The sequence below is a fragment of the Mastomys coucha genome, unplaced genomic scaffold (assembly GCF_008632895.1).
Source record: "Mastomys coucha isolate ucsf_1 unplaced genomic scaffold, UCSF_Mcou_1 pScaffold20, whole genome shotgun sequence".
NCBI lineage: Eukaryota > Metazoa > Chordata > Mammalia > Rodentia > Muridae > Mastomys > Mastomys coucha.
The window spans coordinates 4,285,210-4,300,032 of record NW_022196903.1 but is presented as its reverse complement, the minus strand read 5'-3'; the positions used below and the strand labels follow the sequence as shown (position 1 = coordinate 4,300,032).

The 14,823-nt window shown below is 38.4% G+C and overlaps 1 protein-coding gene across 3 annotated transcripts in view; it reads right to left on the bottom strand.

Annotated features, from left to right (window-relative positions):
• Positions 1 to 14,823, bottom strand: part of C1galt1 (core 1 synthase, glycoprotein-N-acetylgalactosamine 3-beta-galactosyltransferase 1) — a 31,601-nt gene that overhangs the window by 8,153 nt on the left and 8,625 nt on the right. For all 3 annotated transcript variants that reach the window (XM_031381152.1, XM_031381154.1, XM_031381153.1), the window contains one exon: positions 3,252 to 3,488. In XM_031381152.1, coding sequence (XP_031237012.1) covers positions 3,252 to 3,471 — 220 coding nt within the window. In that variant the 5' untranslated portion in view covers positions 3,472 to 3,488. The remainder of the gene's footprint in view (positions 1 to 3,251; positions 3,489 to 14,823) is intronic.

Sequence of the window (14,823 nt, the reverse complement as noted above, 5' to 3'; positions counted from 1 at the left end):
ATATATATATATATATATATATATACAAAATTACTTTGCAAATTAGTGTTTTACTCCTGATTCCAACTTACTTAATTACAGAACAATATAATCTATAAGCAACACTTGATAAAAAAGCTCTAGTTAATCCTAAGGTACAACACTTTTAAATATAATGGTCAACTAGTTGTTGAAGTCTTGGTCCTGTAAAAGATTAACAATGAGGTACAGTTAACTAGTTAACTGAAAGAACAAAAGAAAAGGGGAGGAAAGGCATGAAAGAATTTGAAAGCCATGGAGTACCAGGAACTCAGTCCAGAAGAAGAGCTGCAATCTGTAGTTAGGAAGCATCCACTGCTCATGGAACTAAGGAATCAATCTTAGACACACAGACACATCACACCCTGGATGAACAACAAAAAATGGTATAGTACATGGAGGAAGACAAGACAGCTTTATCCCCACAGCTGGGGTCTGATCAATCCTCTCACTCTATGCACATATATTTAATAAATATTTATTACCTTCATGGACCACAAGATGTGAGTAATGCTAAAAATTATTCATCTCACTCCCAAAATGTATAAACTGAACTCTTTTTTTCTCCTCACTCCCAGAACACTACTTTCCTCATTTTCTCATTTTCTCTAGATTTCATTTATTAGTTACTTTGTACTAGTATGGAAATATGAACAAGACACATTTCTTACCAGAACAAACTCCAGTTTAGCAGGGAACTTCACAAGTAAACCAGGAATTGTTGCGTAGAAGAAGTGTTGTGACAGAAAGTTTTTAAAATAGATATATTTATTTCAGGTGTGTGGGTGTTTAGCCTGCATATATGTCTGCAAACCACATGGCATGCAAGTGCCCACAGAGGCTAAATGATTGCTCTAGAGTTGGGATACCTGTTGCAGGCTACAATGCGGGTGCTGAAAATCAAACCCAGGTCCTCTAGAAAAACAGCTGGTGCTCTTAAGCACTAGGCCATCTCATGAATGTTGAAAGGGTTCTGTACACTGAGGGAAAAGGAAGTGTGGGGATTATTAAATGAGAGTCCCAAGAACTTGGCAGAACAGAGAAGGGAGAAATGAAGCCACCAGAATGATGATGTAGGACATGAGTCTTCAGCAAAAGTTCACTAAAAGAAAGAACAAGAATAGGTATGGGCAAATGTAATAGAACGTAGGTGTGTGCAGGCAAGCGGCCATCTGACTTAGGGAAAACAGATTTAAGCGCAAGAGATCTTGGAAGATGGCAATGTAGAATTGTTAAAATTTAGTAGCAATTGGGATATAAAAAAATGACCCATAGGTTCATAGTTCCCAGCTTACATGGATGGTTGCTGGATAAAAAAATGAGAAAATGAGGAAAATTGCTGCAGACCGGGTTTGTTGCGGGAACCCTAATTTTCACGGGATGAGAATTTTGGTCAGGTGGGCAATAAGTCAGCGGATGACAGACAGACTCGAGACACAAGGGTGTGGTAAATCTGAATGTCTTTGTACAAGGTGAAATTTAGGCTTAAATACCATACAGCAAGCAGGGCAGATGACAAAAGTCATGTAGGCGGGCGGGGGTTACAGCAAGGGGCAGAGGACTGAGGCAAGTGACTGCACATCAAGGTCAGTGGAGTCTGGTAGCTAGGTGTGAAGCAGGAGGAAGAGGAGTGGAGCCCTCCCTGTTGAGGTACTTTGATATTCCTATGCTAATTCTCTGGTTCTGCTGGAGGCAAGGAGTGGGAAGTTCCCACCTGACCTAACACTTCTAGCTAATGTCCTTGAGTGGAAGCCCTTCGATTACTCTCTAGTACGTAAAACAGTTTTATTTATTGTAAACTATTTATTGCCTTAAATAATGTGCTAGATCTCCATTGCTAGCTCTGGCAAGGCAGGTTCCTTGAGAGAAATTCCAAGCTATGGACAGCTTGGTATTAAAACTAGGATAGATTGGAAACATTGTGTTGGCCAGGGGACAATACCCAATCTTAGCCATTTACGAATCATTTCTTGGGGTACCTTTATGCCTAATTATGAGGGCGTGTTGATGATTGGAAAGACTGATCTGGAACACGTCTGAGTTAGGAGATATCAGCGACTGTCTGAATATCCAGGAGGCATAGAACTCCTTTTGGATCCTTATTGCCTCTTATCCTTAATCAGGATTTTATCCCTGATATTTTGGATGTGACTGGAGTAGACGAGTGTGCGTGGCAGAAAATGTTCTGGGAGTGGGGAGAAAAAGGAGTTTAATTTATACAATTTGAGAGTGGGCAATCTTTAGCATGACCCACATGTGGTTCATGAAGGTAATAAATATTTATCAAATGTATGTGCATACAGTAAGGTCCCCTATATAGCATAGCTTCCTAGTAATGCATAAGTATGGAGTTGTGCAGTAGAGTAAGTACTGGGCAAGTGAACTGCTCTGTAAGAACACAAAGCACCACTGAACCACTGTGCATAAACAGTCATGCAACTTGACAATTTGTTACACTACAAATCTGTGTGTTAGTTGATAACACAGTCAGATTTTGATATCCTAGCCCTCTGTCTCTATAGAAGAGGAAAGAAAGAAACAATTTACTACTAGGAAGATAGAAGAATCAACTCTTAATTGGAGGGAGCTTTTCCATTTTGCAATTTCAATTATTTCTAGGCTACATGTATTCTGTTCTGCCAAATCAGTTTGCAGAGATGTTTGTACTGTGTTAGTAAATGTCTTCTCTCAATGTCTGGAAATGGATGAAGATAAACTCAGTAAGGAAAAGGCAGAAGTCAAAAGTTTCAAGAGGTGGTGATGTCACATAGCCAAAGGCAAAGGACAGAAACTTAGAGAAACCAACATTTGAGGGATATACAGAAGACTAGGGATATACAGAAGACTAAGACACCACTGGAAGAAGTCTGGTTTCAGTGATAAGAACCAGGAGAAAATGAAGTCATTGCAATATGCACTGACTTTTGTTACCTCTGTACCTCTTTGACCCTCAAAACAAAAAATGATTAATCACTGACAAAAATGCAAATTAAAACTTAAATATACACCTTAATATTTCTCTATGGTAACAGGACTAAACAAAAACTAAAAGTTTATATACATCATAACAAAACTGACCCTAAAGAAAAATTTCTTCAAGCTCATGTCTTTCTCTGTGTCATGGTTTATGAACATCTTTAACACATAGGGGTCATTTTATTCTATTGGTATAGAGAGCAACAAGATTTCCCAACATACTCAACAACTAAATACTTCTTACTAACAGACCCTACCTTTATGTTGGCTAGAATCTGCATTGAAGTCCATTTGTCCTTGAAGGTGATTGTGTCCATTATCATCTGAATGTCTTGCATGAGGATCATTATGAAGCATGTTAGGCTGAATATCAGCCTGTTCTCGCAACAAAATACTGAATAGTTGAGAACATAAAAAAAATCCTATTGCAGATCCACAGAGGAAGGTTAAAAAATTCAGCCAAGATTTAGAAGCCATTTCCCATTAATGTATTTCTGTAAAAAAGAAAAACAGTAATAATTATAAAATAACTAATAATAAAACAAATAATTTTATAATTAGGACCTAGTTATAAAATTACTAAGTGATCTACATTATCATGAAGAAATATTCTGAGGTTTAATTTCCATTGGAAGTTGATCCCTTCTGTAAGACAGTATGTCTAATAGTACTAACTTTCCCTCACTTATAACTTTACTTCTTTATGTGTTGTTTTAATGGCCCTTTGTGGACAATTACAAGAAAGTAGAAGATGGACTCTCTATTATTGGCTCAGAGCCTGGGATCTTCCTCTCACCAGGATTCTCTATGAACCAAGCTTGTTTGCCAGGATAATTTTCATTCTTCGTTGTCAATGCTAGTGCTTTCACTTCTGTATCAATCACCACTTACTCTATTCTTCAATATGGAGTGTGCAAACTCTGAGAAGAACCAGAAATAAAGTGCTTTAGGCTCTGTCAGCTACAGACTGTCTCTGGTCTTTAAAAGTGTAAAAGACGCATCTCTCTCTGAGTTGGAGGGCCTCACACTGGCTCCAGCTCCACCTGAGAAACCAGTGGGGTCTATGGGAAGAGAGAGAAGTCTTGAAGAGGAACTGTACTTCTGAGAAGACTACAGAACACCTGGCTTTCCTGAAGGAACACCATGAAGATGAGCTCAAGCAGAATGAATAGGAGACGGAGCGTTTGCACAAACAAACTGAGCAGCATAAGATGAAAAACCTAAAACATGGGAGTAACTAAGTGCATGCAGCCCCCAAAGAATGGCCTGTATCACTGCCTACTTCAATAGAAACATAGTTAACACTTGGTGTGTGTGCTATGAACAGATAATAACATCAATATGAGTAGGGAATGGGCAGAGTCAGTGAAATTCAGAGGTTCTTGTTTTTGCAAATGTAGTTTTATTTAAGAACATCCACGTCCAGTCCTGTATATGATGACCGTGGCTGGTTCCAAATCAGAGCTGAATAATGACAACAGAAGTAACATGTCCAACCAAGCTTCACCTAGCCCTTTAAAACACTGATGCTCAAGGCTCTCACTGCTGACATACTGGCTCACACAGCCCAGTGCATCTGTCTATCATTACATTCAGTATGGGTCCTGGAACAGTGGAGGCTCAAAGAACACTTGCTAACTACTTCACAACCAAGTTATTCTCTTTCTAATAGTTTGTTAACAATCAACTACATGGCAGTTATAAACCCTTATGAGGTGGCCTTAAGTATATACTTTCTCATTTTCTAGAAATTCCAAGAATGCTAAGCATCTGCCATATTCTAGTTCACTTTCCATTCTCATAATGTGCATTTTACAAACAAGAAAACCAAAAGTTTGAAAAGTCAAGCTGGGGAAAGAGTTCATTATGAAGATCAAAGTGCAGACACTAGCACCATGTAGCTTGTTATATGCAAGTACCTTTCCATTTCCTATAAAAGATTTAGCCAGCTGTAGATTTAGTTATTCTGCAGGAGACCTAGAACCAATGTGCCACCAATAAGCTGGCAATTTTGACCACAAGTGCCTATAATTCTGACTGAGGGATCTGACGGCCTTTCCTGGACTTCATGCATACACAATCTACGTGAGCATGCACACACACATACACACATACACACACACACACAAAATAAATTTTTAAAAGTCAATAGTTAATACAGACTTTCCCTTGACACTATTTCTAACACAATACTGTATAACCATATTAGGCAATATAAGTAATATAATGATAAAATAGAAAGGTATTTGCATTTAACATCTAACATCTTCCCATGTTATGTAAGTGGTTAGCACAATTACAAAGCAGAGATTTGCTCTCTCATCTACCTGCTTAAGAAATGTCAATGTTTCATCCATTACATTTTTCGTTTTCAAGCAATCACCATTAATAGAAAGGACAACATGCATGTAGGGAGTTAGGAAGAAGAACTTAAAAGATTATTGGCAAAAGCCAATAATCACCACTATCACAACCACAAAACTGAAAAAGCTCAACCACTGTATTTATGGAATGGTTCACCTATATTTGTCATCAATGCAAATGAGAAAAGGTAGACAAAGTATAACAGAGTGTGAAGATAGCAGTAAAATAGTGCGACAGTGATAACTAGTGAGGAGGAAAAAGAAAGTAGTCAGGATAGGTGAGCCAGGCATTTGGCACAGCTCTACTCTGGACAGCTAAGGTTGTTCTTCACTCTTAGTGGCAAATTGGTTCTAGGATTCCTCCAGAATAAGCAAATCCACAGATGGCTAAATTTTCTATAGAAAATGGAAAGGTATTTGTATATAGCAAGTGTCCTATATACATTCAGTATATTTAAAGAACCCATAATATTGAATGGAATATGTTTTTATAGTTTTTATACTGTATTGCTTAGAAAAAAGGACAAGGAAAATGATTGTATATGTTTATTACACATGCACTTCTCTAATAGCTTTAATCTATGGTTGACTCAATTTATGGATCTGGAATGCATGGATATAGAAGGCTGAGTATACTGACTTAAAAAATAAACAGTTGAGGTGGCAATAACACTAAGCAAAACTCAAAGTTGGCATCTTTCCAGGAGAAATGCCAAGAAACACTTGATATTTTACAATGTGTTTCCAATTTTAAAATACTTTGGGACACTGTCTGATGTTACCATGCACACTTACTCTTCTTGGAGCCCAGTCAGAGCATATGAAGGCTCCTCCTTGTTGTAACCCCTTCTTATTTCAAGGACTCCTATTTTCTTTCCTGTTCCTCCAATAAAGCAGTCATCTTGTGAGGGTGGAATGTACCCCCAAAGCCCAGTTGGATTTCTAATAAGAGCACATCCACCTCTCAGACTCTTCAGTCATACTGCATGCAGTAGACGAGACTGGAAGACCTCATTCAGCCATGTTATACATTAATTATGAATAACATGCTTGCTTAGATGGGAGAGAGTTATCTATTCCAAGTGCTTTCGAAGCCCTGTGTATCATGAGAATTACGTGAGGAACATTTTAAAAATACAGATCTTAAGGCTTGGAAACTGTAACCCCAGATGCAAAAAAAAAAAAAAAGAACTAAGAAAATTAAAAATCATTTGGATTTTAAAGGAAGGGCTTTGTATTGTTGTTGTGAAGAAAAAAAATTCAACCAATAAAGATTTGTATAAAGGAGGAAACAATCCAAAGCTCACTACTCAAAAATAATCACTATTAACACTTGGTAAGAATGAACATTTGGTAAGATCTATAGCTATGAATAGCAGGAGATAAGAGAAAAGAACTATAGCAAACATGCCAGAAATATTATATAATAGCAACTTCATATAGAAGAAACACAAAATGGCTCTGTGAGTAAAGTACTTGCTGCCAAGACCAAAGACCTGCATAATGGAAGAGGAGAAATGACTCTTGCAAGTTGTCCTCTGATCCCCCACATCTAGGGCATGGTATGCATGTATGTGTGAATGCACACACATGAGTAAGTACAAAAATGTGGTAAGGGCTTTATGTGGATAAATTGATGAACTTATTTGTATTTTACAGATGAATGCAGGCATATCAGTAGCACTGTATGCCACACTAGCAAACTGAATTAAGAATTCTGGACTCTTAACTGCTTTGTTACAGTTTTAAAGAATTGAGATTACACTGGTCATACAATTTCGAAGATTTAACATTGTGAATTCTATTTCTTTGAACTTATAAGAAAAAAGAAAATGAAATTAATCTAAAGAAGTTAAATATTTAGAATGGTCTTCCTCTAAATAAATGACCCTTTTTGAAGATAGAGAAAATTATCAAAAATACAGTTTTGTTTTCCTTATCTGAATTATAGGCAGCATGTTTTTGCTGTGAGAAATATGGAAATCCATATGTGCACTATGCTCACACTCAACTTTATTAGTTTTATTTGGTATTTGTTTTGAACTGTAATTGTTCCAGTGCCACATCCGAGATCTATATGAAAGTGCACTCCAAGTTCATTACCAGTCATTATATCAGAGCTTTTCTCACTGCTGTCACATGTCACCATCCGGAACTCAGCAACTAGTTGTGCTAGTGCCAAGTGGTACTACAACTGGAATTGCTGCAGGCTCAAGAATGCCTGCTATTGACTTCATAGAGAAAGTACAACTTGATGCAGTATACTTTTTTCCTCCAAATTTTGTAGATATTATAATTATACAATGGTCTTCTCATATGGGTACTACGCAAGTATTTACCCCTTGAAGAAGTTTATTATTTTTGCTTTCTGTAGACACAGGTGTATCTTGTATTATTGCCTTTCCAGACATTTTGATTTCCTGATAAACTGAAGGCTGTGACAAGTCCTGTACTGAACAAGTCTATTTTTTCAAAACACCTGCTCACTTTCTATCACTGTCACAGTTTAGTAATGTGCCCAATTCTGGAGCACTAAAATTGCAAGAGCAGTGCTAGGAACCTAGCTGAAGGTCTATGCATGCCAGGCAAGACCTTCACTTATTTTGAGGCAGTTTTACTAAGTAGTTCAGGCTGGCCTGGAACTCCTTCTATATCCTGAACATAGAATCCAGTTGTCTTGCATTCCAAACACATAGGTTTACAGGCCTGATTCATTGTTATTACATATTATGGTGATTTGTAATCAGTGACCTTTGCATTCAGTATCAGTAGTGTTTTGGGATACCATGAAACACTCCTGTATGAGGCCATGAACCCAATAAAGTTTCTTTGTGTTCTGACTGATTCACTTCTTGTTCTCCATTTCCACCCTTTCCTAGGATCCAACAATACTGAAGTTAGGATCCTAAGTGTTCAAGTGAAACAAACTCTTGCAGACACTTACCAGTTTAAATTAAAAGTTGGAAATAAATATACTTAGTAAGAAAAGCATGTCAAACCAGGATTCTTATACAACTAGCTAAGTAGTAAAACCAAACGAGAAGTTCTTGAAGCAAATTGACATTCCTATTGCTGTGTCTACATGACTGACAAGAGAAGTTAAGTCTTATTGCTGGTATGAAATGGTGGACTGGATAGAAGATTCACTGTGATATTTACTAAGCCAAAGTCTAACTCAGAACAAGACCCTAACTTAATTCTAAAAAGGCCAGAGGTTAGTAAGGTACACAAGGAAAATATAAAGCTAGCAGAGGTTGGTTCCTAAGGTCTAGAGATAATGTGAAATGAAGCAGAAAATGCTGATGTAGAAACTGTAGGAACTTATCCAGATGATCTAGCTATGGACAATGCTGGAGGTGGCTAAGTGACAGCATTTTCAGTGTTACTGAAACAGCCTTATACCTGAAAAAAGATGTAAAGTAAGACTTTCATAGATGGAGAGATGATGACAATCTGGGCTGCAAAGCTTCACAAAATAGGCCTATCTTGTTAGGGGTGAATGCAGCTGATGACCCTAAGATGAAGCTGATAGCATTTACCATTCCCAAAATTATTTCCTCTAATTATCTTTAGAATTATACCAAATGTACGATCCCTGTGCTATGTAACTGAAATAACAAAAACTGGTTGGCAGTACTTCCTTAAGCATGACTTATTGAGACCTGCTTTTTAGAGAGCGGCTTCTTTTTAAAATACCATTCACTGCCACTGTGCCTAGCTCCCCAGGGCCTGATGGAGATACACAGCCAGCTTACTGCTATTGTCACAACTAACACAGCATCCATTCTGAAGCCTGTCGTCCAGTGAGGAGCTCCAAATCGTATTTAAGAAATACAGCTTTTAAAAGAATGTATATCTGCTTTAGGCAGTGATTTTCTTGATGAGTCTTGCCAAAGGAAACTGAAAGCCACTTGGAAAGGATCAAGAACTCAACATTCTCGATGGAAACATGGACATTTGTGATTTGTGGAAGGCATCTCATAAAAAGCTGATTTGAACACTCCGTAATTCCAAGGAATTCAGACCCAGTGGAGGCAGCATCTGAAGGTAGGGTAGGGATAGCAAGAGAACTAGAAGTGTGGACTGTTGTTGCTTAAATTTCATGTTAGAACTGGAAATGCAGTCTGAATATGTGACTAAGTGACTACAATTTCATCATAAAACTTAAATGACTGAGGAGTAATGCTTACAGAAGGGCAAAGAGTTTCTAGTGACGGAAACAAATCCAGAGGAAGACACAGTGAACACTCTGGAGGGGGAGGGTGGAGCAGGCTCAGAGCAAGATTGGGGTTGAGGTGTGTCCAATCCCCAGAAATATATCTTAAGATTGGCAAATCTAGGATGGTTCCTCACCCTGCCTTGGGCCTGCATATTCCAAGGCACATATTTCTGTACCCCCACCTTTGCCTACAAGAGGTCATAAAAACTGGTAGCACAGTAGCCTGGTTAAACTTCCTCTCCCCTTTATAAAGTCGTATCTGGCAGCATCAGGAATTCCTCCTTATGTAAATGAGGCATCCCCAGCACTGTGATCCCTGCTAATGATGTACACTTATCCTTCCCCCCATTAAACAGTCTCTCTCACTAAAGCTGCCTCCCAAGAGTATGATTTCACTGTGTTCACCACCTTCTGAGGTCTCTTCAGCCCCCAGCCATTCCCACCCTGCTTTCCTTCTCAGGATCCCCTGATTGCCATCACAGGCTGATCAAGTCATTATGGTCGGTTAGAGGGGCCTGAACAGCAAAATGGATGACAGAGTTTTGAGAGGGCTCAGTATAATTTTGGGAAAGTCCAATAAGCACCAATTACTACAGCTTCTATATGACTGAGAGATCTTTCATAAAAGTGTCAACTGATAAGGCAATCTTTCTTGCTATTTTCTTTCAGAAATGTTGCGGTTGGGCCTGGTGTGGTTTGTATTTTGATGCTAATTCTGCTCTCCAGGGAGGGGCTGCAGACAAGGCAGCCTACTCAGGTGACTTCTTGTGAACCAACAAAGGAGCCAATCACTGGGCAAATAGGAGGGACTTCAGGTTGGACAGATGAAGAGAGGTCGCAGCAGAGAGTAAGGTCCTTTTGGACAGGGATAGTGTGAGGACAAGATGTAGCTAGTGTCTCCGGGTTTCAATGGCAGATCTGTCAGGACTCACCACCAGAGGACTTTGATTTAATAAGGCTTACAAGATGAGGATTTTAGTTGCTGCGCCCAGCGTCTGAGTTACCATTGTTTCTGAACTAAGTTTGTGTTGTGTTTTCTATTATGCAGCAGCTCAACTGGGTTCAAGAAAGAAAAGGTATGGCAACAAAGCGTGAGTTTGCCTGAGGTGTACCACAAAGGCCATGGGGGATTTGAAACACAGGAATACAGCGACCTGGGTGGAGATGTTTTGAGAGCTCCAGCCAGAGAGTCTCTGCGAGATAAAAACAGGTCAGCCATTGCCCACCTGGCTGGCTGGCCAGCCTGCCAGGGTACAAGTGCGGGAATGAGCCGTTCGTTTTTTAATATTCCCTGCAACACAGAAATAGTTTATATCAGCCCTTCCCTAACTGTCCCCATTCAATAATCCCCAATCAATGAGCAGTCAAGTGGAGTCCTCCTTCCAGTGAGAGTATGACTCATGCTCAGGAGGCTGTTGCTGTTTTCTAGCAATAAAGTATTTTTAAATTTTTATCATGGCATATACTTTTAAAAGAGAATGTTATTACAAAATTATAGTACTATGTAAATGTAGTATACATTTGGTTCCTAGAGAACCAAATTTTTTTTTTTTTTTTTGATTCACTTTATGTTGTGATAGTTATTTTACTGCATTGGCCTGGAACAAAACTAACAATCTCGCTGATGTACGCTTACCAATGTATCTCTTCTGCTATGCTTTGTTTTCAGTCATATTAGCAGATCACTAATATTCTCTCACCAAGACATCAATGACTACTTCTACAGTGAGACCAAGTCCTTATCTGATTCTCAGGCTTTCAGAATTCTTCTGCAGTTATAACAAAGACCCTCCGACCTTATTGCCTTTTGTTCTTTCAAGTATCTTGCAAATGTTTTACCTCAGTATTTGAACTTTTGCTCCGGATTACTATATTCATATGCTACATTTATATATTCACAATATACTTCTCTCTCCATATAAATATCTCAATCTTTAAAAAAAAAACTTTTTATACTTGATTATTCTAGAAAATCACATAGCAAATTTTAAAAGTTTGATATCAATATTTATTGATGGGCAAAACAACCTTCAACCTCAAAAACATTATAGAACAACAGAGAATGCAGAACACATACTAGTTATTTTAAGTTATGCCTCCTAGAAGAAAAACTCGAGATATATGGATGACAGTGATTTACTAAAAAGAATGGGAAATTTTAAATTAAAAAGATATGACTTTATCTTACTGAGTGTCTCAAAATAATAGGTCAAGAGGATATGAGACACCAGGTTTTAAACATATCTACCCTCCAAATAACTTTTAAGAAAAACCAAAAATGAAAAACAAAACAAAGCATTTCTCCCCAAATAAATTTTGGGCATTATCTAGTGTACTCCATTCTGTAGTTTAAACAGTGAGATCTAAAGTTTCATCTGAGTGAAGCATGCCAAGAAAGAACTTTTTCTTGCGAGTTCCTTTCTGTTTGCTTGCTTGACCAAAGTCTCGCATAGGGCAGTAGCTCAGGATCACTCCTGATAATCCCATCTCCACTCCCACGTGCTGAGGTACATGCAGCAATGCTACCCCAAGATTTTCTTTTGGTTTCTCATCCATCCTCCTTTCTTTCTTTCTTCCTTTCATCTTTCTTTTTAAATTTTCTTTAAATTATTCAATCTCTTTCTTATAAGACAGTGCTTCTATGCCAGCTCAAATCTTCTGGCAAACAAACAACTCACTTCCTCCACCAATGTAGGATTTTGTCTTTAAAACTTGTTTGAAATGTCTGTGACCTATGATCACATTTCAGTCTGTGTCAGCTTAGTTGATATTGAAGCAACCCTAATAAACTCTCTTTCTTAACCATTGTGTACCCTAATTTATCTTAAGAGTCAACCAAAATATTCTCTGGGGAAAAACCTTTAAGGAAGGAAGCTAGGGGTCATATGGAGAGCCATTTAACTCATTTCCTCAAGGCAGCACTTGATCACGCTCAGAGTCAGCTTTAGGAAGAGAATGTGCTAGTGGCTTCTACAGCACTCACAGTGGACTTCAGCTGCAGACACAGTGATGGCAGCTACGTCACACACTTAAACAGGAGGAACCACATGCTGGGACTGAGCACCAGGAGCTTACCATCAGGGCAAAGTAAGACCTTAGCAGGCCTTTGAACTAAGCTACCCTGAATCATCTACTACCATGATTCTGGAGTAGTGAAAGATTACAAACTAACTAGTTTGGATTTGTACTGTGGAATTCCCACAGGGAATGACACATTAGGTCATCTTACAGTTGAGGCTTACTGGTGATTAGGCCCAAAATATGCCCAGAAATTACAGAAATTACAATTAATTTTTAGCACTACTATAAGTTATAAAGGCAGCTAAGAATTACATTTTAAGGAAAGTGCTACATAACTAATGGACCTAAGAATCACAAGTCCAGAGTTCATCTTAGGAACAAGCCAGTAAGCAGCCTCCCTCCAGGATAACTGCATCAGCTCCTGCCTCCAGGTTCCTGGATTGTTCAAGCTCTTGCCCTGACTGCCTTCAACAATGAACTGTGATATAAAAGAGTAAATGGAATAGACCCTTTCCTTCCCAAATTGCTTTTGTTTATGTTTCATCACAGCAACAGAAACCCTAAGACAGGTGTTCAACCTATGATGGAGTTATAGTCCAATAAACCCAGTGTAGGTCAAAACTATTTGAGTAAGGAGAAAATTTATTTAATACTCTGATAAACACATCATAAACTATGGAAACCACATTTGAACTATTTAAAACCCAGGTGCGGGGATGGCTCAGTGGGTAAAAGTGCTTGTTGCACAAGCCAGACCATCGAAGAACTCCCAAAGGAAGGGGGAACTGACTCCTGAAAACTGTCCTCTGGACCACCATACATGTACTGCAATAACTACAGACCATACTCACACACCACCTACCATAATAATTTTCTTAAATTTCTGTAGTATCATTAAACAAAATCCTGGTGCTCACTGACTCTCCATGAGGTTGTGTTCTGATACGACCATCATAAAGACAAAAAGTTAGAGGTCATTTGTTCTACCATAGAAACATCATCATTTGTCAATTTTCTCCTGTCTACAGTATAGACTTCCAGAAGCACACACCATACAACTGTACAAGAAAATAACAGGTATATGTATTATGGAAGGTGTCAAACCATCATGATAATTGATAATTTGACCAACTGTGAAGAGCTGGAAACACTTAAAAGAAATCATTTAAAGGTGGCTATTTGTGAAGTGAATCATATTTTTATATACAGAAAATAAGTAATTATATAGAAAATAATAGTAATAGAAACCAAAAAAGCTATAGGTAACAAAGAATAACTATCACTTTAAACATACAAACTCTACATAAAGGGAAATATAATCCCACTAGAGGATCACAAATAAAAATTAAATAAGTTGAAAAGCACAATACAGTTTGACATATGAACATCAGCAATAGCTTCTAGGGAAAGAGCACACTAGTGTTTAGAATATGTTTTCCCACTCAGACATTACACAGGTAGAATCTGATGTTAACTATTTAGCACTCTGAAAAACTATTAAAGGCTCCAAATTTCCTGTGAAAGACTTGGAAAGTAAGGCAAATGTAGGCGATTTCAGTTAATGTGCCCTCTTAGAAGTAACTACCCACCTTTCCCTGTACTAGGTCTGCTTGGTAGGCAGTGGTGTGCAGAGAACATGTTTGTGAAACAGTTGTTTAAAGGTTCTGGGAACAAAGGTGGGTAGTGAGAAACCTGTCTCCTGAATCCCAGGAATGGCTGACTACTGTGTCTGATCACAGAACTAGACTTAAGATGAGCAATCACTGCTGATACACCCTCACCTACCTGGGGAAGCCCCTCCCTCTCTAGCTGACTTCTAGGGGATTTGAAAGGCTCATACCTTCTCCACCCCCTTTTATTTTTTTCTCCTCCACCTCTGTTTGGAAAGTAGACATTAAGAACTACAACAATGTACGCACAAGGGCAATTACAAAGCCAGTTGTATTTGACCAGATAAAGTGCAACCCCAGAAACACCTTGATTATACTTACCCTTGACACAGAGACAGACTATAGCAATCCAAAGCAACAACAACAAACAAAAAACCAAACAACTACCCCCCCCAAATCCAACAACAATAAACAAAAAACAAAACACCAAACACCAGGGAATGGGACAATCTGTTTTTGTTTTTTAAACAACACAGGGCACATAAATGAGAAAATGATTCATTCAAAGCAACAAGGAAGCAATACCTAACTATCTCTAAAACAGACCTGGCAGTAA